This window comes from Onychostoma macrolepis, chromosome 06, assembly GCF_012432095.1.
Source record: "Onychostoma macrolepis isolate SWU-2019 chromosome 06, ASM1243209v1, whole genome shotgun sequence".
NCBI classification, from domain to species: domain Eukaryota; kingdom Metazoa; phylum Chordata; class Actinopteri; order Cypriniformes; family Cyprinidae; genus Onychostoma; species Onychostoma macrolepis.
In genome coordinates, this window is record NC_081160.1 from 24,500,812 (window position 1) to 24,525,541 (window position 24,730).

Genomic DNA, 24,730 nt, shown 5'->3' on the forward strand with positions numbered 1-24,730 from the left:
AAAGAGGAATTATTCTGAAAAAATAAGGATTCAATTCTCTTCCAGTGACTCAGCATCAGTGTGGAAAGGTCTGAAAGAGATCACCAACTACAAGACACCATCCCCCAGCACTGTGGAGAATCAACAACTGGCAGACGATCTGAATGAGTTCTACTGCAGGTTTGAAAAAACACCCCACACCTGCTCTGAACACCTCTCCACACAACCATTAACACTTCCAGCAACCCCCCTCTCCCCCACACCTGCAATTCAGATCAGCGAAGACGAGGTGCGCCAGGTCTTCCGGAAGCAGAAAAGGAAAAAAGCACCAGGCCCAGATTGCGTTACACCAGTCTGTCTGAAATCCTGTGCTGACCAGCTGGCCCCCATCTTCACACAGATCTTCAACAGATCACTGGAACTGTTGCGAAGTCCCTTCATGCTTCAAACGCTCCACCATCATCCCCATCCCAAAGAAATCCAAAATTACAGGACTAAATGACTACAGGCCTGTGGCTCTAACGTCTGGGGTCATGAAGTCTTTTGAAAAAACTGGTGCTGGCCCACATGAAGGACATTACTGAACCCTTGCTGGATCCTCTTCAGTTTGCCTACAGAGCAAACAGATCTGTGGACAATGCAGTCAACATGGGACTGCATTATGTTCTGCAACATCTAGACAGACCAGGGACTTACGTGAGGATCCTGTTTGTGGACTTCAGCTCAGCTTTTAACATGATCATTCCAAACATCCTCCTGCCCAAACTAACTCAGCTCTCTGTGCCCACCTCCGTCTGTCAGTGGATCACCAGCTTCCTGACAGACAGACAGCAGCTAGTGAGGCTGGAAAAATACACATCCAACACCTGTACGATCAGCACTGGCGCCCCCCAGGGTTGCGTCCTCTCCCCACTGCTCTTCTCCCTCTACACCAATGACTGCATATCTAAAGACCCCTCTGTCAAGCTCCTTAAGTTTGCAGATGACACCACACTTATCGGCCTCATTCAGGACGGTGACGAGTCTGCTTACAGACGGGAGGTTAAGGAGCTGGCTGTTTGGTGCAGTCTTAACAACCTGGAGCTCAACACGCTCAAAAAAGTGGAGATGATCGTGCTCTTCAGGAGAAACCCCCCTGCATTCCCCCCACTCACTATATGAACAGCACTGTGACTTCAGTGGAGACATTCAGGTTCCTGGGCACCACCATCTCCCAGGTCTTGAAGTGGGACACTCACATTGACTCCATTGTTAAAAAGGCCCAGTATCACACTATTTATACACTTATTTATCTAACACACATACTTGGTCTACATTTCAGTTTACACATAATATACCTGTACATACAACTGTCTATTGTTATATACCTGTACATACAATTGTCAATTTGTATATTTTTATTCCTTATTTACTTGTTCTATTTTTTTATCTGTTTTTTTGTTCTGTCGCTGTCATTCTGTTGCACTGTGGAAGCTTCTGTCACGAAAACAAATTCCTCATATGTGTAAACATACCTGGCAATAAAGCTCATTCTGGTTCTAAATACAGAGCGGCACAAAGCGCTTATGTGCATTCTGTGCGAAGAATGATGCACTTAAAGCAGCACGGAGTCACAGTGTGCAGCGCTCCACATAGAAAAAGTTCAAAGCACAAAGTGAAGAGGTATTACTGCGTAGTGTAGTCAATCTGTGCGATGGTTTATTGAGCCTTTTATTTTAACATTTTTAAATTTCAGTTACTGTGCTCGTTAAGAACATAGTGCTCTCTTCTCCAGTGTTGTGATCTAACAGACACCCAGTAGAAAGTAACACGATTTTGAAAACCGCACGAAGATAAAGTCCTGCAAGATAAAGTCCTTTTATGCAAAACCATTTATTTTTATTTACAGATCAAGTGTAATATTAGGAACATTTTATAATCTTGCAGAGAGTTTCATCGTCTTCACTCGTAACCAAACGTGACACTCAGTTTGAGCGCTGAATGGAGGATGACACACAGCCGCAGCGGAGAGAAGAGTTTATGTCAGCTTAATTTAAATATTAATCTGTACCTCACATTAAACTATGGAATGGCTTTAGAACACTTGAAATATAGTGCACGAAAATTTTATGGTGTTTTATAATGTGTTTGTGGCTTTTGTGGGGCTTAACAATAACACAATAGTATACGCACAATATCGGATTTGGATCAATCTCGTCTGACCGATACCCCGATCCGGCAGAAAATGCCAATATCGGAGCGATACCGATACTGAATATCGGATCGGCGCACCCCTAATATATGTGATCCATGAATAAAATGCAAATACGGTCAATTCAACCCTTTAGGCCTATTCAGTTATAATAGATATACTGGGAATAGAAACAGGATTCATATGCTGTATCGCAAACAGACACAGATGCATGTTAGGGTCTGCGGACATTTAAAAGCAGTGTGTTTCTGTGATAGTGAGCTGCGGTGGATATCTCTTTATTTGTTCTCCTGCAGGTCTTCAGTCATCTTCATTTCAGCTGATCTCTTCTTGGGCCTTTGGCTGATGTGATTTTAAAAGCAGGCCATATGACCTTTCATCTGCTTTTTTTGGTTTTCACCACTACATTTATCATGGTCTGCCTTGTTATGCCAGTGCTTTCAGACAGAGTCACTGTTATTTTCCGTTGCAGGATTCATTCTCTGTTAGAAGAGAAAGCTAAGATTGAAATATAATCCTCTATCATTTTACATTTACAGATACATTCAGATTTTCCTTTTATGGCTTTGTTTTTTTTACTTTATTAATTTATTTTGACATTATGTAATGATTTATTATCCAGACATGACTGTTGTATAATGCAGGTTTTGGTATTATTTACAGGAATATTCCAGGTTAAATAAAGTCATCATAAAAAAAGTTATCACAAAATCATAATTGACTTTATTTACTTTATGTATGGTGCACGTTCCTAATTCATCAGTGCACATTATTGCAAAAGGGGGAAAACGATTCTAATTAATCTTTCATCAAAATCTAATAATATGCTCTGCCTCCTAAAACATTCCTTGAGGCATTCAGGTCTGCTATAGAATGCCCATTTTTCAAGATTCAGTATTTATTATAAGTGCTTTTATTTCTTAATTTCTTTATACTTATGGATGAAGTGCAGTTGAACACTTTACTTCTCTGCCTTTTGATTGTTTTTCTTAGGGAAGCAGCACAGTAGCGAATTTTCCCGTTTGATTGCCCAGGTCAGAGGTCATCTGGAGACGTCCAAGAGAGCACCAATCAAACAGGAAGAGGAGAAGTCTAAAGAGGAAACAGACTCCAAAGGTCCCATTGTCTTCAGTTTCTCTTCAGATTGCACTTAAAGATGTTACATAAGACTATACACATATACATATACATATACAGAGCTGGGTAGTAACTGATTACATGTAATCTGGATTACGTAGTCAGATTCCAAAAATTAAGTACTTGTAATTAGAGTAAGTTACATTTTTTAAATACTCGTAATCAGACTACAGTTACTTTTTTATGGATTACATGATTGCATATTATTCACACAATAGCAATAAATTATTCATAATTCATTGATTCTACCTAATTTCTCTTTTTCATCTTTTAAATTTTCCTTTCTAAAATAGCCTACCGATTATATACATATTATATATGTGTATATAGTCCAGTTTTGTGGACATTCACACAAAGATCAGTCATTAGTCAGGTGGCGACTGCATTTGACCACTGGATTTACAAAAATCATTTCAGGTTTAAGAAGGGTTTCAACATTGCATCAACTACTGATGAACACATTCATTTTTATTTGAATTATTACTCTATAGGTTTTTTTAACAATGTATTGTTAATTATAACTAATTAAAATGCACATTCACGTTATTTCTTAGTTACATGTAATGCAGGCATTCCAAAACTTTTTGTCAACTAAACCTTAGTCACCAAATATATTTGCTTTAAGTACCCCTGAGATTTTTAAATAAATATTTCAATAATTAAGTATCACATAGAAACCTGACTAGACCAGCCAATGCACATGCACAGTCATAAGCACATTGGAACTGCGCATGCGCATTGGCTGGTCTAGCCTGAAAAATAAGCTTTTTAAACGCTATTTGAGCATAAGAAACAACATTCATGGGGCAATTAATTTCAGATTTTTGTTGCTGATTTGACACATGTAATTTAATTGTGAGTTCAGTGAGCAGTTTTTGAGATTTCAGGATTACCCCATTCATTAAGATAGGTCTTGTGCGAGCTGCCCGGAGGCGTTGCAAATATGGCCACCGAGTGAAGAGACTTTCCTTGAAAGGGAGTTTGTTTTCAAATGATTTATTGTCATTTCAACTTTTTATGATTTAATTAATTGTCAGCTTTTCATTAAACTCACAACCACCCTGCAGTTAACTTTATGAACCCTAGTTTGGGAAACCTTGATGTAATATAATTTTTAATGCACTTCATGTTATAAATTACAAGTTTATAACGAAGTTTTCTTACTCTTTGCATTTTTTACATCATTGTGGTACAAGATAATGTTGTTTAAATCAATGTGATAAACGAGTTAAATCAAAAGTAATCTAAACGTGATCTGATTATATTACCTAAAATGTGTAATGTAAGGGATTACGTTACTGACTACAATTTGTCATGTAATCTGGAATCAGTAACGGGTTACAATTTGTAAGTAATCTACCCAGCTCTGCATATATACACTGAACAAAATTATAAACACAACACTTTTGTTTTTGCCCCCATTGAGCTGAACTCAAAGATCTAAGACTTTTTCTATGTACACAAAAGGCCCATTTCTCTCAAATATTGTTCACAAATCTGTCTAAATCTGTGTTAGTGAGCACTTTTCCTTTGCCGAGATACTCCATCCACCTCACAGGTGTGGCTTATTGATTATTGCACAGGTGTGCCTTAGGCTGGCCACAATAAAAGGCCACTCTAAAATGTGCAGTTTTATCACACAGCACAATGCCACAGATGTCGCAAGTTTTGAGGGGGTGTGCAATTAGCATGCTGACTGCAGGAATGTCCACCAGAGCTGTTGCCCGTGAATTGAATGTTCATTTCTCTACCATAAGCCGTCTCCAAAGGCGTTTCAGAGAATTTGGCAGTACATCCAACCGGCCTCACAACCGCAGACCATGTGTAACCACACCAGCCTAGGACCTCCACATCTGGCATCTTCACCTCCAAGATCTTCTGAGACCAGCCACCCGGACAGCTGCTGCAACAATCGGTTTGCATAACCAAAGAATTTCTGCACAAACTGTCAGAAACCGTCTCAGGGAAGCTCATCTGCATGCTCGTCATCCTCATCGGGGTCTCGACCTGACTGCAGTTCGTCGTCGTAACCGACTTGAGTGGGCAAATGCTCACATTCGATGGCGTCTGGCACTTTGGAGAGGTGTTCTCTTCACGTATGAATCCCGGTTTTCACTGTACAGGGCAGATGGCAGACAGCGTGTATGGCATCGTGTGGGTGAGCGGTTTGCTGATGTTAACGTTGTGGATCGAGTGTCCCATGGTGGCTGTGGGGTTATGGTATGGGCAGGCATATGTTATGGACAACGAACACAGGTGCATTTTATTGATGGCATTTTGAATGCACAGAGATACCGTGACGAGATACTGAGGCCCATTGTTGTGCCATTCATCCACAACCATCACCTCATGTTGCAGCATGATAATGCACGGCCCCACGTTGCAAGGATCTGTACACAATTCCTGGAAGCTGAAAACATCCCAGTTCTTTCCATGTTTGGGATGCTCTGGATCGGATTGATTCCAGTTCCTGCCAATATCCAGCAATTTCGCACCGCCATTGAAGAGGAGTGGACCAACATTCCACAGGCCGCAATTAACAACCTGATCAACTCTATGTGAAGGAGATGTGTTGCACTGCGTGAGGCAAATGGTGGTCACACCAGATACTGACTGGTTTTCTGACCCCCCCCAATACAGTAAAACTGCACATTTTAGAGTGGCCTTTTATTGTGGCCAGCCTAAGGCACACCTGTGCAATAATCATGCTGTCTAATCAGCATCTTGATATGCCACACCTGTGAGGTGGATGGAGTATCTCGGCAAAGGAGAAGTGCTCACTAACACAGATTTAGACAGATTTGTGAACAATATTTGAGAGAAATAGGCCTTTTGTGTACATAGAAAAAGTCTTCGATCTTTGAGTTCAGCTCATGAAAAATGGGGGCAAAAACAAGTGTGTTGTTTATAATTTTGTTCAGTGTATATATTAGGGATGTAACGATTAACCGCCAGCCAGTTGAAAATCGACGATTCAAATCGGTTGAGATGTTAAACAAATCGTGATTCAATTAGGGGTAGGAGTTTGTATCAATGTATGTCTGAGGGGAAATTGCTGTCTTTAGAAAAGTTTAGATGGTATTTCTTCTTTTCATCTTGCCTCTGTATAATGCATATTAAAGTTAGTAAGTGCAGCACTGCTTTGTTTACAGCGGAAACCAAGGAAACGCTTAAAGTGCCACCTGCTGGCAGAGATTGAATCTGCATCTCATTCAGCTCGTCTTCTGTTTCATTTCATGCAGATATTTTTTATGTATACAGTAGTTTTCACAAAACTGAAGCCAGACCATTCTGTTTTGCTTCAAATTTTGAAATTATACAAATCTAATTTAGATTAAAAACTGCTCATGTTGCATGTGTGCAGCATCTTTGTTTGGATCATGATTAAATTGCAGTGGTTGCCTCTAATTTAAAATGGAAAGAGCACAGACAAAGCCTTATTTAGTTTATATGAAGAGATTTATTTGTGTTATTTATTTGATTTGGAGATTGTTTTAAAATTTCAATTTAGTTTTGTTATTTACATTTACATTATATTTACTTTATTTAGCAGAGGCTTTTATCCAAAGCGACTTACAAATGAGGAGAATAAAAGCAATCAAAACCAACAAAAGAGCAATAATATGCAAGTGCTATATTAGTATATTATTATAGTGTTATATTTCACTTTCACAAAGAAATGTGCTGCATTTTACTGCATTTTATTGCATTCAAGCAATAATAAAAGGACACATTTAATTTATAATTTGTCTTAAATCTCATTTTGTAAAAAATAATAATAATCGTGAATCGAATTGTGAACTCAAAATCGTGAATCGAATCAAATAGTGAGTTGAGTGAATCATTACATCCCTAATATATATATGTATGTGTGTGTATATATATTGTGTATATTGTTTGAACATTGGTTAAAATTGATTGCCAATTTGACATTGACGTTTTTTAAATTTAGAAATTGCATATAATCACACATTTGAATAGTTGCCATTTAGTTAGGTTGTAGAATGCCCTATAATCTCCAAGAGTTTTCATAATTAATGTTGACACTGTGTTGGAAATGGTTGCCACCACAGTGGTGCTAGAAAGACTGAATTCTTAAGAATGTGCTGTAAATTTTACATACATTCAGAATTTTTCCCACATTTATTTACTAATATCATCCAGAAGTCGTTCTCTTGGTTTGGTGGGAGTATGTAAACCTCTACAATTATCAGTTCATTTAAAGTAGTAGGGTGTTAAAATTACATAAAAAGCAGGTGTGAATATGTGAGTTGCTGTGGAAGCTGAGTCTATCAAGGAAACACACAGAATGGTGTGCATGGCAGGATAACAAGGAGAAAGCCACTGCTTTCCAAGAAGACAATGCTGTCCGTCTAAAAGTTTCCAAAGACTCCATGGATGAGCCAGAAGACTGTTGGCTAAATGATTTGTGGACTGTAAACAGATCTTTTTGGTTTCAATGAGAAGTGTTACATTTGGCAATAAAGAACTTGCATTCAATAAGAAATTTTATCTCAACTGTGAATCACGATGATGACAGTGTAATGATTAGGGGCTGCTTTGCAGCTTCTGAATCGCAACCTTTGATGGAACTATAAATTCTGCATTGTACCAAAAAGTTTTACAGGGGAATGTCAAGACGTCAGTCTGTAGACTGACACCTTGTGTTAAGGAAGCCCAATGTCAAGTTGAAGACAATCTAACATTCAGGTCTGATCCAAAGTTTTTGGAAACATTTGGTTGCATTATTGCTTTTCTGAAAGCTAAGGTTCACATACTTTTCAACAAAGAGGTTCATTCTTAGACCATTTTACTTGATAAAGAAGTGAAAATATGCTATGTTTTGTGTTATCAAGTTTTAGGACTTAAATGTTGAGGAAATGGATGCAGAAATAAAGTAATTTTATAAACATTACAAATCTACCACCACTGTAGTGACAGTTACTATATACAGCATATTTAATTCACACACACAAACACGAAGCATAAGTACTTTTGTGCACCACCTCAACAATGGCAGTAAATAAGAGTCTGTAGACCCCATCACCTGCTCTGATGATAAGGCACCAGTCTCATGCTGTTATCAGAAAAGCATATGTGGACTTCAAAGTCAGTAAGCAGTTTGCAGTGAAAAAATATTCAACATGGCTGTCTAGAAGATTGTTTATCTCTTTGTCAGTCTGTGCCGTCACAATTGATTTAGTTGCAATTGATTTTGTAATTGTCAGTTCTCTAGTAGTGGTTATGTGTAAATAGAGATTTCAGCAGTGTGGTGATCAATACAAAAATAATACCCTTTTCAACACTCTGTAAATGTTCACATTTCATATGTAGTGTTTCATATATATATATATATATATATATATATATATATATATATATATATATACATACACATACACATACACACACACACACACACACACACACACACACACACACACACACATATATATATACTCACACACATATATATATATATATATATACACACACACACACATATATATATATACACATATATATATATATATATATATATATATATATATATATATATATATATATATATACAGGTGCTGGTCATATAATTAGAATATCATCAAAAGTTGATTTATTTGACTAATTCCATTCAAAAGTGAAACTTGTATATTATATTCATTCATTACACACAGACTGATATATTTCAAATGTTTATTTCTTTTAAATTTGATGATTATAACTGACAACTAAGGAAAATCCCAAATTCAGTATCTCAGAAAATTTGAATATTACTTAAGACCGATACAAAGAAAGGATTTTTAGAAATCTTGGCCAACTGAAAAGTATGAGCATGTACAGCACTCAATACTTAGTTGGGGCTCCTTTTGCCTGAATTACTGCAGCAATGCGGTGTGGCATGGAGTCGATCAGTCTGTGGCACTGCTCGGGTGTTATGAGAGCCCAGGTTGCTCTGATAGTGGCCTTCAGCTCTTCTGCATTGTTGGGTCTGGCATATCGCATCTTCCTTATCACAATACCCCATAGATTTTCTATGGGGTTAAGGTCAGGCGAGTTTGCTGGCCAATTAAGAACAGGGATACCATGGTCCTTAAACCAGATACTGGTTGCTTTGGCACTGTGTGCAGGTGCCAAGTCCTGTTGGAAAATGAAATCTGCATCCCCATAAAGTTGGTCAGCAGCAGGAGGCATGAAGTGCTCTAAAACTTCCTGGTATATGGCTGCGTTGACCTTGGACCTCAGAAAACACAGTGAACCAACACCAGCAGATGACATGGCACCCCAAACCATCACTGACTGTGGAAACTTTACACTGGACCTCAAGCAACGTGGATTGTGTGCCTCTCCTCTCTTCCTCCAGACTCTGTGACCCTGATTTCCAAAGGAAATACAAAATTTACTTTCATCAGAGAACATAACTTTGGACCACTCAGCAGCAGTCCAGTCCTTTTTGTCTTTAGCCCAGGCGAGACGCTTCTGATGCTGTCTGTTGTTCAAGAGTGGCTTGACACAAGGAATGCGACAGCTGAAACCCATGTCTTGCATACGTCTGTGCATAGTGGTTCTTGAAGCACTGACTCCAGCTGCAGTCCACTCTTTGTGAATCTCCCTCACATTTTTGAATTGGTTTTGCTTCACAATCCTCTCCAGGGTGTGGTTATCCCTATTGCTTGTACACTTTTTTTCTACCATATCTTTTCCTTCCCTTCGCCTTTCTATTAATGTGCTTGGACACAGAGCTCTGTGAACAGCCAGCCTCTTTTGCAATGACCTTTTGTGTCTTGCCCTCCTTGTGCAACGTGTCAATGGTCGTCTTTTGGACAACTGTCAAGTCAGCAGTCTTCCCCATGATTGTGTAGCCTACAGAACTGGACTGAGAGACCATTTAAAGGCCTTTGCAGGTGTTTTGAGTTAATTAGCTGATTAGAGTGTGGCACCAGGTGTAGGGTTGGGTATCGTTTGGGTTTTTTCCGATACCGGTGCCAAATCGATAGTTTTAAAACGGTGCCGGTGCCTAAACCGATACTTGTTATTTATATATATATATATATATATATATACAGGCATATGTATATATAAACATACTGTATATGGAACTCATGAAGCTCCAGGAAATCCCCAATATGGACAAAGGCATTGCTGTAACTGAGTAAACAGAAGATATAAACGTTTTGAATGATAAAACAAATACATTAAACACTCGACTACAACAATATATAGTTTATGTGTTATTCAAGCCATTGCTGGTATTTTCATAATTAAGTATATTTATAATCCATTGCTAATCGATGCATTAGTAGCCTATGGAACATATTTTCTGCCTCATTCTGTGACAAGAAGCTACATCAGATCACAAAAGGAAGCATTTAACTGGTGTTGTGGACTAAAAAATTATAATGTTCTCTTTTGTTGGACAACAGGTTTAAAAACGTGAATACAAGATAATTTTAGTTTTAGGCATTTTAATTTAAGCTAGGGCTGGGCGGTATATTGAGTTACTATGATATATCGATATATTCTTTATAAGCTTGATACGAGCGCAGCTGAAAAAATATCTAGGGAGGACACAGACTGAACTGCTGCGGAGAAAGTGCATAATACAATTTGTTCTAAACGTGACAAGCTTTATATGAAGGGCTTTAAAAAAACAGACAAAGACGTGCTGTTTAATGTGTTTGAGACGTGCTGTTTTCCCTAATGCATAACTTACATTTCACAGGTAATGTGAACTTACATATTCTCCATCTGTAAATGTTAGAAAGCCATGGAAATATTTCCATTTTGCTGTCAGAAGTGCGTGAGCTTTTGCTTTGCGATTCTCCTTTAAACTTCACAGACTTCATTTAGAACGAGCGCCGCCGCGCGCACGTGTGCCAAAAAGATGGAGCTCAATAACTCTGACTAAAATATACATTTTGTTGAAATATTTGTAGTTGGACAATAAATTTGACATATGCAGAATTTTAAACCTACAAGTAAGCGTATTTGTATGATAGCACTAACTGTAAAGTAATGGGGTAATCAAAACAGCCATTTCTACTCAGTCTGTGCTTTATTTTCATTTTTAGTTTAGTAAATTTAACTTCTGCTTTAAAAGCATTATTTTCATTTTTAGATTGAAATGTTACAATGTTAGAATGTAATGTGATTTTAACCCTTTTTGCACATAATGCCTACATGCTTACATTCACTTTATTTGTTTAATCCAAATCCAAAATACCGAGATATATAACACATACAACACATCAGCCAAAAGATACCGAAATATGAATTTTTGCTCATATCGCCCAGCCCTAATTTAAGCATGTTTAGCTTAGCTAGTTAATGGAACGCTACCTGCTGCTTAGAGCTTTCCGACATGAGTTCACGTGCATTTTCTCAGTCTGGAAATTATTTTTCACGTGCGGTGCCGGTGATGATGCTTCTTCTTATGTTCGTTTCGGAGAAACAAAGGAAAAATATTTTAATCAATCGCTCAAGCATGGCACTGAAATGAGGCACCGAAATCTCCGTTCTGATTCGGTTCTAGTAAATACCGGTTACTTAGGTACTGGTGCCATATTGGTACCGGGTTTCGCTACCCAACCCTAACCACACTGTAAAACCTGATAAGTTAAGAATACTCAAAACATTTGAGGAAACTTATTGCCTCAAAACATTTGAGCTAGTATAGCATAAAGTTTTTATGACGAGTGGGGTGGGGCTGAGAGCCATGGGAGCCAAGCCAAGCCTCATTTCCATGATCCCACCCCATTCATCACAATGATAATTATTTAGTTAGCAACAACACACTGGCAAATGCTAATGTTGTTATCCAAAACACTTGCATGTAAATAGTCAAACAACATGCAGTATATATAAGTTTTGCTGTCCATCCTCAACCTAACCACAGGCTCTACTCTTCACCACAATGGTAACACTACAAAACCAACATAACAGAAACCTATGTAAATCCTAACATAACACAACATTTAAGTACTAACTTATGTCTCTCTTTGTTAATCTTGTGCAAAAACTCACAAAATAACATTTAATTTCTACATTTATTTTACTTGTTGTCTGATGCAAAGCATGCTGGGAACTAGAAAACACAATCATTTTAAGTTCACCTTACTAAAAAAAGCAAACAACAGCACGCACATCTATCTCAAATGGGTGCTCGACTAAAAAACAAGTAGAAGCATATTGAAAATGCAAAGTCGGCAACACCTAAGCTCCAAAAGTATCAAAGAAAAATGTATTATTAAAAATTCACATAGAGTGTAACGTTTCGAGCACACAGGCTCTTCATCAGACAAATGAGCAACACTGATATGCCTCCATTTATACATGTGAACAAAAGGTCACATGACCTAACACAATATAACCAATATAATAATGATAATAATGAATAAACCAAAATAACCGCAGTCAAAAAGAAAAAACAACAACAAAGAACTATGCAAAATAACAAAATACAATTCTCGATACACAATAACACAACATTAATTAATACCTGCCTACATACATAAATTCAACCAATACCATCAAAACCTTTATTGGTGCTGTATAAAAAGCCACATAATTGGATAGGCATTCCATATTTAAAGAAATGGACGAATATCAAAATCCTCATTTAAACCTCTCGGGAACAAAGTATCTAATGTAAAAATCCAAAAGGCCTCGCGTTGTAAAAGTAATTTATTAATGTCACCACCGCGCCGTGGACATATATATATATGTGTGTATATATATGTATGTATGTGTATATATATGTGTGTGTATATGTATGTATATACAGTGGGTACGGAAAGTATTCAGACCCCCTTAAATTTTTCACTCTTTGTTATATTGCAGCCATTTGCTAAAATCATTTAAGTTCATTTTTTTCCCTCATTAATATACACACAGCACCCCATATTCACAGAATTGTTGACATTTTTGCAGATTTATTAAAAAAGAAAAACTGAAATATCACATGGTCCTAAGTATTCAGGCCCTTTGCTGTGACACTCATATATTTAACTCAGGTGCTTTCCATTTCTTCAGATCATCCTTGAGATGGTTCTACACCTTCATTTGAGTCCAGCTGTGTTTGATTATACTGATTGGACTTGATTAGGAAAGCCACAAACCTGTCTATATAAGACCTTACAGCTCACAGTGCATGTCAGAGCAAATGAGAATCATGAGGTCAAAGGAACTGCCTGAAGAGCTCAGAGCCAGAATTGTGGCAAGGCACAGATCTGGCCAAGGTTACAAAAAAATTTCTGCTGCACTTAAGGTTCCTAAGAGCACAGTGGCCTCCATAATCCTTAAATGGAAGACGTTTGGGATGACCAGAACCCTTCCTAGAGCTGGCCGTCCGGCCAAACTGAGCTATCGGGGGAGAAGAGCCTTTGTGAGAGAGGTAAAGAAGAACCCAAAGATCACTGTGGCTGAGCTCCAGAGATGCAGTCGGGAGATGGGAGAAAGTTGTAGAAAGTCAACCATCACTGCAGCCCTCCCAGGGTGGCCGAGGGTCCTTAAAAAGTCTTAAAATGTATTAAATAAAGTTTTGCTTAAAGGCCTTAAAAAGTCTTAAATTCAGATTCAGTGGGTCTTAAATATCTTCGGTCTCATTACCGCAAAAGTTTCACCAGTCTGACGGACCCAGTGACTGTTTACAATCATTGGACAGACGGAAGATTCCCCCCCGTAGTTACTGCGTCATCAGAGAGAGTTGCGGTAGCAGAATGCAGGTCGAATACCACCAGCTCGCTGACAAGCCTCCTAGCTGCTTTAAATGGGTTAATGCAAGTTTACTGAAAAATTGCTCAAGGATTTTACTTTCCCGACGGGACAAATAGCTTGATTAAAACTTAAGTGACATTTTATTACATTCAGCGCAAACAGCAATTGATAATGGATAGTGTATTTCTGGTATCAATGTTGCGCTGTTGAGGCTCACGCTGCCTGTCTCTGTGAGAGACTTACACGGAGAAATCAAATCAAATGAGCATAACGGCAAAACATGAAGAAACTCACAGAACGAACATACTGAGGTTAAAATTCAAAATGTTTAGTTTATTTATAACATGATGATGATGATGATAACATACCAAGACAAGGGGACTATTTTGCTAAATATTTTCATGATTGTAAATGTTACATTGATTTTGGCTCAAGAAACAAGTAGTTAAGTAGTTACTTACATTTTAGACAGAATATTGACTGTTTTGTTCTATTTCACCAACGAAAATAGTTTCAAACAAAGATCAGAATGATTGCACATTCTCCAAGCAGCACTGGCATTTTTGTTCCTGAATGATTCAGTGTATTGAATGAATCGGTTGAATGAATTACCGCCACCTACTGGTGGTTTAGTTAGTTTAAAAGTATGCATTTTTCCACCAACGTTTCTTATTTGTATATTCAAAAAAATGTATTTAAAACATTAATCTCATTCCATTATTTATTGCAGTTGTAAATTTGTTAGTATGACTCTTGCTGTGGCACATGCTATGTTACCAAATGGTAATTTTTTTTTTTTCAACTGACCAAGACCCATTTTTATTTTATGCCCTCACTGCATCTAAAATATAGAAGAAAATATTTGCAAAAAAATAGAAAGGAAAAAAACCCAACTTATTTTCAAGGGGTTACTTATTTTCCACAAGATTATATTCTGGTGGTGTATTCCTAATTGTATTTTTCCTTCATCCATGTCTTTCCATGTAACAGGTTCACCAAACAGCATTCAAAATTCTCCCCAGCCTCTCGTTTCTGCCATGCTGAAAGTGAAGAGTGAAGAGATGGACGGAGTAATTGAGCTTCCATCAAGATCATCAAGCCCTACAATCAGTGAAGTGTCAGTCAGCAGGTACTTCTGTTTGAAAGCAAACCATTTCCACCCTTGTATTTGGAATAATTTTAGGTGGTCGATACTTGGAGATAGTTCATACAAATTGAATATTCTGTCAATTACAAACCTGTGTGAAATTCTTTCTCCTGCAGAACACAAAAGAGGATATTTTGAAGAATATTAGTAACTAAACGGTAGTAAACAATGCATGGGCATTTGCATGGGTATATGTATTATTTGTATGTTTTAAAATGACATGAGGGTGAGCATAAGGCATGTGAGGCCATACAAAATTGCTGAGCTTTTTGTCTACCAATGTCTTTTAGCTGAATACAGTATGGCATAGAGTGCTTTATTGCTTTTTTTTTTCACACACATTTTTATTAAAATGTTTTATAAGCAAAATTGTTTAACAAGATACAGTCCCTGACATGTAAATCTGCATTTAGGACCAGCAGTTTAATTTAAAAAAAAAAACAAAAAAAACATTGACAAACATTCACTGTACCCCGACTTTGAAACATTTTGTAAATGCATGCACTTTGAAATCATGTGTTTGCTAATTAACTTTCATTTGGAGAGATTTTGTGGGGAAGATCTGTCAGCATAGATAGTCATTCATCATAACACAGTATTTATTATTCAGGGCAAGTTAAGTCAGAGAAGTTTAACTTAAGAATTATTATTTTTTATTTTTTTTAAATGCTTGCAAGATGCTGTCTTTTCATATTTCTTTTTGTTATACTTAGAATCCATTCGGTGTATGTATAAATATGGTCTTGATAACAAGTATGCATTTCATTTAGCCACAAAACATTGAATAGATCCTTGGACTTGCTTTGATTTGTCTTGGATTATGTGATTGAAATTTATACCATTCGACCACAAACGCTTTCAAAACCCTAACCTGAGGGCAATGTTCCTCCCTGACTTTCTTTCTCTAGTCCACTTCAAATACTGCATACGTCCGTCCATCTCTAGTATTAAATATCTCTGTTATTGGAATCCTGTGATTGAGAACACGTTCAGGTGTGGAAACATTGTAAATCATTTTCAGTGCCCCCTCAATGCTCTGTTCCTGACTGTCTTGCAGTTTTTTGTTGGCTCACTTCCTCTCTCAGAGCAGATGAGCCAATTTCCTGCTGTTTTTAAAGCAATATTGACAGGTCTTTTGCTCTGCAATCATCCTGTGAGCCGTTTAGGTCAAAGTGTGGGATGTTAACTTTGGCAGAAAGGAACCTGTCAGTCACTGAGGAAACAGATTCAGAGAATTTTTCATTATCTCGCAAGCTTTCACATACTTTGATATTTAGGTGATTGAGAGATTTTTTTTCATAAGGATCTATTCAGAGTAATTTTGTTCCTAGTGTTGGGATTCATTGCATTAGCTTTGCTTTGTTGAAAACAGCTTCTGTCAAAGACAAACAAAAAGATAATTTGAGCTCACAATAAAATTAGCAGCATAAAGGGCTATGCCATCAATCAAATACAAATACTGTATGTATCAAATGCATTGAATATGCAGGGGAGGAAATCCTAAAGTATTGAAATTAAGTACTTACCCTATGGAAGCTTTAATGTAATCAGTGGCTGTTGTCCAGTTATAAATTGGTCATGCAATTTGGAGCCTAGCTGTGGCATATTTCAGAATTTAAAAAAGGCTTTTTGAGGCAAATCAATTTGGCATTACCTTGAAAATGGTTTTTAGATGCTATCAAGGCTGCCAGTAACACCCTTAGTATTTCTGATCCTGAAATGTACCATTTCTGAATCCACTTAAAATAGTGATACCACTGATAAACATAAACATGGACAAGAAGAAAAATTAACCATTAGAGACAGTTTTACATATTTTTTCCAATGTTAATTGTGCCCCACTTTTTTGGATTACTTACAACCGACTGTGCTTACATAAATAACAAGCCAAGTTCCTTCAGTGATTTCAATGGCCATTAAGGATGCATTTTGAAATGTCGTCCTTTATGTCCCTCAAAATGCTTTTTACACTTTGCATGTGAGCAGCTGCTGCACGTTGCAAAACAATACCCTGGTTGTAATTTGTTTTACACATCCGTTTTTAATGGTGTTATATTTTGGTCCAGTTTTGTATTTTGTTTTGATGCCAGTATTAAATTCTCCTGAGAGCTGTCACCAAGAGTCATGTTATTAATCATAATTGCAAGACTGTGGAATTTAGTTTCAGGTGAAAATGATGTGTAGAATGTGTGATGAAGTTCATCAAACGGGGTCTTTTCATTATCACTGTGTTTTTGTTGACGATGTGCTAATAACCTTTAACCAGATTTCATAAGAATATTCATGCCCGGTCAAGCTCATCTTAAGACTGAAGAAAGTCATTGAGGGAATTACAAAAATGTAACCTTTGTGAAGAGTTTACGAATGAACTTGAACCATTGTTAAACTGAAAAATGAATCACGTACTCGCTTGTTTACTTTCTCAAGTGTTGCCCTCATTGCTTGGCTCTACATGGCGGCCTTTGTAAGGACACAGCATTAATTATGTAGATTAATGTGATAAGATGTTATGTGCACAGGCCTGCTTGGCTTAGGGGCACTATAATTTGATGTATTTGTTTTATTAATTTGTAGAAGACCTCCAGTAACAGATGTTCCTCATTGTGTCTTTAGAAAGTGGGTGGACCGTTTTAACAAGGTGAATGACAATGAGATATGCATTTTCATTTGTGCCGTATTCATTGGCTTGCCAGACAAATCTATACATTTATGTATATATATATGTCATCTTGCTGTTTTTCCAGCTAGTGCCTGATTGAGGACTAGTTGATTAAAAAAAAAAAAGTAGCTTTGTTGCACATCTTGATTTTATGATTCACTGTCAAAAGAGTTTAAAGGTTAAGGTAAATTTTAGCAATGCATTAAGCCCCCAACGTTGGCAGCTCCACTAGTGTAAGGACACAAATCAGAGCTGATAAGATCTATTACAGGCTCACAACTGCAACTCAAACTGGAGTCTTGGGATGGATGGTGTTCTGCTTTGGTACTCTGGGTAATTAACTGATACTAGAAACTTATTCGCATGAATGATGGTTGTATTCTAGGGATTAGTTTGTATATGCTGATTAAAATATTGCAGACCATGAACTGCATATTTTTCAAGATACTGTACTTGTCATTAGAACTTTGCAAACTGACGTTTTGAGTTTTTGCTGTAAAAATTAGATTTAGTTTAAATGATTTGTTTAAGCTCTGTTCTAGGGTATGTCCTCTGTTCTGTACTACTTTTCAACTTCTCTCCCAGTTTGTTAAATCTTACAGATGAAGTCTTACTCATAAAATAATTTAAGATAGGATAAGAGAGTGTATATTCCTTTTTTTTGTTGTTGTTTAAAAAGTTTTTGGTTGTTTCATTTCTGATTATTGTCAAGGAAAGTCTGAAATCCCAGCTTCATAGGTTGATTTGATCTGCTTTGTGGCGTTTATTCACCCAGAAGTTATGTATTTGAGTGCTTTTGTTGAACCGTGACATTGAAGTGATTCACAGGTGTAGAACCAATCAGAATGCTAGAGGTAGGAAGAGGTTTTGAAGTTCTTCTCCCTTGAAGTTTCATTGGTAACATGACCTCTGTGTGTCCTGTGAATCAGCAGGAAAATGCCAGTTTACCATTTCTGTGGTCTTTATATGTTATAAGAGGAGCCGTGTGGCTCCAGGTGCATACAATGAACCAAAAATATTTCTGTTTTGCAGTTTAATAATCTTGTTTAATAATCATGTTATAAACATAGCAGTTTCAGTGAAAAGTTAAAAGAAAATAAAAAGTTTAAGAATTTTTGGTATTTGATTTGGTCCCTTCTCTTGCTTTGATAAGAGCAGTGAATCTGTGGAAGCAAGAAATCTTATCTCTTTTTTTTTCATACAGGAGTTTGTATTTGATCAGTTTCTATCCTTTCTTTTTTCCCTCTTGTAAATTTCATGCAGATTAAGCTGGTCTTCTCTGTCTCTGCTTGATCCCTGAATTTAAAACACACTTTAGTTTAAACAGTGACAGAATGTATTACATCCCGTTCTTCTTATTCAAGGCAGAAACAGATGCGTCTGGCTGCCTTGTTGTGGTTTTGTATTATGTGTCTTTAATACATGTGGCTTCTTCTCTTTTTCTTGTTTTCTCTCTTCCTCTAAATCATCTTGGTGCTTCTGTTACTAAACAGCTCAATTCAGTCCTTGAATATAAAAGCTGCTATAGTTAGAGTAAACTCATTTTCATAAAGTTTGCAATTAATAACTGTTATGTATAATGATGTGATCAGAAATGTTCTTTTGAGTTAGCTACCTCTTCACCCCCCAAACTCCAAAACAAAATTCTGCTGAATTACTACTTTTGGCTAATGTTAGCCAGGTTTAATATGCTGTCAGTAATTGAACAGCAGTAGTATATGGTTAAATGGCCCATACAGTATGTCATTGATAGTAGTTATTGATGTCATTAGTAATATACTGTTATTCAGTGTGTATATCAGTATTGTACTTTAAATAACTCTTCACTTTTGTATCAATACTGAATTGCATCCTCAATTTTCACCTTCAGTTTTGTGCTATATTTTTTTAGCTGTCTTGTATGATTAACCTGTTAAACCAAGGTAATGAATACATACCATCTTCTCCAGCATATACACTACCAATTAAAAGTTTTGATACACCTACGCACCTACGTACATCTCCCCTTTTTTTTTTTTTAATTGAAATGTAAAAAATAAAAAAAGTTGCCACAAATTGTCTACAAACAATCCTTTATGCATGCACCTTTTGATAATAACAAGATAAAGTTTGTCAAGTGTGTCCAATCTTTTGAGGTCAAAGTTCACAAAATCTAAACTTTCGTATGCAGCAAGTTTATATGCTTGCCTACCTACTCTTCCAATGTGTGTAAGAATTGAAGTGAATGAAAGTTTAATGCTACCACACAGCTTCATACTTATTAGCTACCGATTCATAATACTTTCAGTCCCCACTGTGTTTTTTGTGTATTGTTTTTGTATCCTCAAAATTAAAGTCAGAGATGACTGGGGCTTGATTACTGTTTTTATAGTAATGTTTTTTTTTTCCTCTTCATTTCCAACTTCCTCCTGTGCAACCAATTCCCCCATTTCATCACTCTCCCCTTTCCATCACTGCCTCCAGCTTCACAATTTCCGCACTTTCTACATGGCAGATGGCTGGCTTATTGTGTCCCCTGTGCTTTTCATCAGTAGAGACCAGTTCTGTAATCATTTCTCAAGCAGAGTTGGGCCCAAAGCACCAGTGTGGCAGTGACAGGGCCTTGTGTCTTGACTTGTATTATCGTCCCTTGTGTCTGAAAGTTCTGCCTAGGTCTGCAGAATCACAGTATCGCTGCTCTATGTATATGTGTGAAGTGCAGTAAAATGTCATACTATTACGTGGTGCAGAGATCATGTAACATCATGCTTGTTGGAAATTAGCCTAGGACTGTTTTTGGTATGTTTCTCCTGATTACCTTATGTATTCAAGTTGGCCGTGTATAATAATAAAATATGGCCATTTTCTAATTTGATTCAAAACTAAAAATCCAGTCGTATGATGAATGAATCTGAATGAATATATCCCCATTTTGAGAGGGAACCATACAGGTGCTGGTCATATAATTAGAATATCATCAAAAAGTTGATTTATTTCACTAATTCCATTCAAAAAGTGAAACTCGCATATTATATTCATTCATTACACACAGACTGATATATTTCAAATGTTTATTTCTTTTAATTTTGGTGATTAGAGCTTACAGCTCATGAAAGTCAAAAATCAGTATCTCAAAATATTAGAATATTACTTAAGACCAATACAAAGAAAGGATTTTTAGAAATCTTGGCCAACTGAAAAGTATGAAAATGAAAAGTATGAGCATGAACAGCACTCAATACTTAGTTGGGGCTCCTTTTGCCTGAATTACTGCAGCAATGCGGCGTGGCATGGAATCGATCAGTCTGTGGCACTGCTCAGGTGTTATGAGAGCCCAGGTTGCTCTGATAGTGGCCTTCAGCTCATCTGCATTGTTGTGTCTGGTGTCTCTCATCTTCCTCTTGACAATACCCCATAGATTCTCTATGGGGTTCAGGTCAGGCGAGTTTGCTGGCCAATCAAGCACAGTAACACTATGGTGATTGAACCAGCTTTTGGTACCTTTGGCAGTGTGGGCAGGTGCCAAGCCCTGCTGGAAAATGAAATCAGCATCTCCATAAAGCTTGTCAACAGAAGGAAGCATGAAGTGCTCTAAAATTGATAGATGGCTGCGTTGACTGTGGACTTCAGAAAACACAGTGGACCAACACCAGCAGATGACATGGCAGCCCAAATCATCACAGACTGTGGAAACTTCACACTGGACTTCAAGCAACATGGATTCTGTGCCTCTCCACTCTTCCTTCAGACTCTGGGACCTTGATTTCCAAATGAAATGTAAAATTTACTTTCATCTGAAAAGAGGACTTTGGACCACTGAGCAACAGTCCAGTTCTTTTTCTCCACAGCCCAGGTAAGATGCTTCTGACGTTGTCTCTGGTTCAGAAGTGGCTTGGTAGCCCTTTTCCTGAAGACGTCTGTGCGTGGCGAATCTTGATGCACTGTCTCCAGCCTCAGTTCTCTCCTTGTGAAGCTCTCGCAAGTGTTTGAATCGGCTTTGCTTGACAGTATTCTCAAGCTTGCGGTCATCCCAGTTGCTTGTGCACCTTTTCCTACCCAAATTCTTCCTTCCAGTCAACTTTGCATTTAATATGCTTTGATACAGCACTCTGTAAACAGCCACACCTTTCAGTAATGACCTTCTGTGACTTACCCTCTTTGTGGAGGGCGTCAATGTTCATCTTCTGGATCATTGCCAAGTCAGCAGTCTTCTCCATTATTGTGGTTTCAAAGAACAAGAGATACCCAGAATTTATACTGTAGGGATGGTCATTTATTCAAACTCAAATGTAAATATTCTAATATTTTGAGATACTGATTTTTGACTTTCATGAGCTGTAAGCTCTAATCATCATAATTAAAAGAAATAAACATTTGAAATATATCAGTCTGTGTGTAATGAATGAATATAATATACAACTTTCACTTTTTGAATGGAATTAGTGAAATAAATCAACTTTTTGATGATATTCTAATTATATGACCAGCACCTGTAGATTCTATTAATTATTCCTTACTGGTTTCTCAGATTTCCTGCAACATCTACAATGCAGTATTACCTCCGAGGTGACTTGAGAAACACATTATGCCACATTAAATCTTTGTAACATAATCACAAAAATATATTTCTCACCAAGGCGACGAGTTTGTTAATGTATTTGACACTTTTTTTTTTTTCTTTTTATAAATTGTTTATAATGGCAGAGATGGCCCATGCTGAATTTTTACAAATATTTTAAATATTACATATTAAACATTAACAGTGTTTTTTTTTTCTCTTTGTTTACTTCAGCTCCATCTCAGATATTTTCTGTTGAAGAAATGGCAGCAGCTACTCAAGTAAGTAGCTCTTCACATGCAACAAAATGACACATTTCAAACATCATACACAATTACACAATTACAAAATGTTAAATCTAAAATCATATGACACTCATCATTAACAGTTATAGTCATGTTTGTAAAGTTGCTTTTATTTAATTTTGTATTTTCTTTGATTCAGTTTGTTTGAATGATTCATGACTGTTAATTTAATTCACAATTCATCTTTGCATGTCATTTCCATTCATTTCTCTTCAAATATATATATATATATTTTTTAGTGCTGACAAACGATTAATTGCATCCAAAATAAGTTTTTGTTTACATGTGTGAATACTGTGTATATTATGCATATATAAATATACACACATACAGTATATATTTGGAAAATATTTACATGTGTATATACATTTATATATTTATATTCTTATATTTTATATTATATATATATAAATATACTTACCGTATTGACCCGAATATAAGACAATGTTTTTATAATCATATAAGTCTTATAATCAAGGTCGTCTTATATTCGGGTCAATACGGTAATATATAAACATAACACATTTTTGTAAATATTTTATGTCTTTTCATGTGACAACACTGAAGAAATTACACTTTTCTACGATGTAAAGTAGTGAGTGTACAGCTTGTATAACAGTGTAAATTTGCTGTCCCCTCAAAATAACTCAACACACAGCCATTAATGTCTAAACCGCTGGCCACAAAAGTGAGTACACCCCAAAGTGAAAATGTCCAAATTGGGCCCAAAGTATCAATATTTTGTGTGGCCACCATTATTATCCAGCACTGCCTTAACCCTCTTGGGCATGGAGTTCACCAGAGCTTCACAGGTTGCCACTGGAGTCCTCTTCCACTCCTCCATGACGACATCACGGAGCTGGTGTATGTTAGAGACGTTGCGCTCCTCCACCTTCCGTTTGAGGATGCCCCACAGATGCTCAACAGGGTTTAGGTCTGGAGACATGCTTGGCCAGTCCATCACCTTTACCCTCAGCTTCTTTAGCAAGGCAGTGGTCATCTTGGAGGTGTGTTTTGGGTTGTTATCATGTTGGAATACTGCCCTGCGGCCCAGTCTCCGAAGGGAGGGGATCATGCTCTGCTTCAGTATGTCACAGTACATGATGGCATTCATGAACTGTAGCTCCCCAGTAGTGTTGGGCGATATGCTCAATTTTCATATCGTCCTGTCATCAGCCTGTGAGATTGCCGATGCACGATATTATCGTGCTAATTTATTTATTTATTTACTTAGTTTCATTGCCAGAAAGTGAACCAACTCCAGCGTAAGACTATATATGACTGAATTTGTATTTAACATAAGTTAATAGAAACATCGTAAGTTACTAATTATAATGCTTACATTTCCTCAATTATTCAAAAAGCAGCTACAGAAAACAAGCAAAGAACTTTACATTACCAAAGAACATAATCACAAGCTCGGCCTAGCGCGAGTTTATGCACTTTAAAAACACTCCCGTGATTATATTCACTATAATCAGTGAATCTACACTGTATGATGAATAAATCTCTTATACTTTCATCGCACATACATCTGCACTTTGTTGTTTATGATGAGAGAACCGCTGTCCTAGCGTTGGCTCATCTGAACGCCTCTGATTGGCCATTGCATTCATAAACTTAGCATAATCGTGTGATTGGTTGTTATAATGTAAAACACTGTAAAAACGCGGAAAAAGAAATATAATGTAACAATTAAACCCTAATATTGATTAGATAGTATTACTAACCTAATACTAATAATAATAATCGTCTTGCTATCGTCAAAGGCATCATCCACAGGCGATATCTCTGACTATCATCGATACACGATACAATCGTCTATCGCAGTGGTTCTCAACCTTTTTTTCCACCGGGCCGCACTATGGTCCAAGTGCAAGTCTCACGGGCCGCACGCATGTCATTTACATATTACGTCATCAATACAAACAAACCAGATTTATAATATTATTTATAGCCTAAATATTATGGTATCTAAATGATTATATTTATTGAAAGAAATAAATAATTCTACTCACCATTGATAAAACACCTGATGCTGTCGGGAGCTGACCAATTTTGT

General features: G+C 37.0%; 1 protein-coding gene across 13 annotated transcripts in view; it reads left to right on the forward strand.

The window, feature by feature from the left end:
* The window catches only part of rad18 (RAD18 E3 ubiquitin protein ligase), a 61,835-nt gene that overhangs the window by 22,274 nt on the left and 14,831 nt on the right, over positions 1-24,730 (forward strand). For 5 of the 13 annotated variants that reach the window (XM_058778688.1, XM_058778689.1, XM_058778693.1 and 2 more), the window contains exons 10-13: positions 3,164-3,286; positions 15,011-15,149; positions 17,742-17,805; positions 22,598-22,644. In XM_058778688.1, coding sequence (XP_058634671.1) covers positions 3,164-3,286; positions 15,011-15,149; positions 17,742-17,805; positions 22,598-22,644 — 373 coding nt within the window. Of the gene's footprint in view, positions 1-3,163; positions 3,287-15,010; positions 15,150-15,283; positions 17,662-17,741; positions 17,806-22,597; positions 22,645-24,730 lie in introns of those variants that run through there. The other 8 variants (XM_058778695.1, XM_058778696.1, XM_058778697.1 and 5 more) reach the window with 5 other exon arrangements.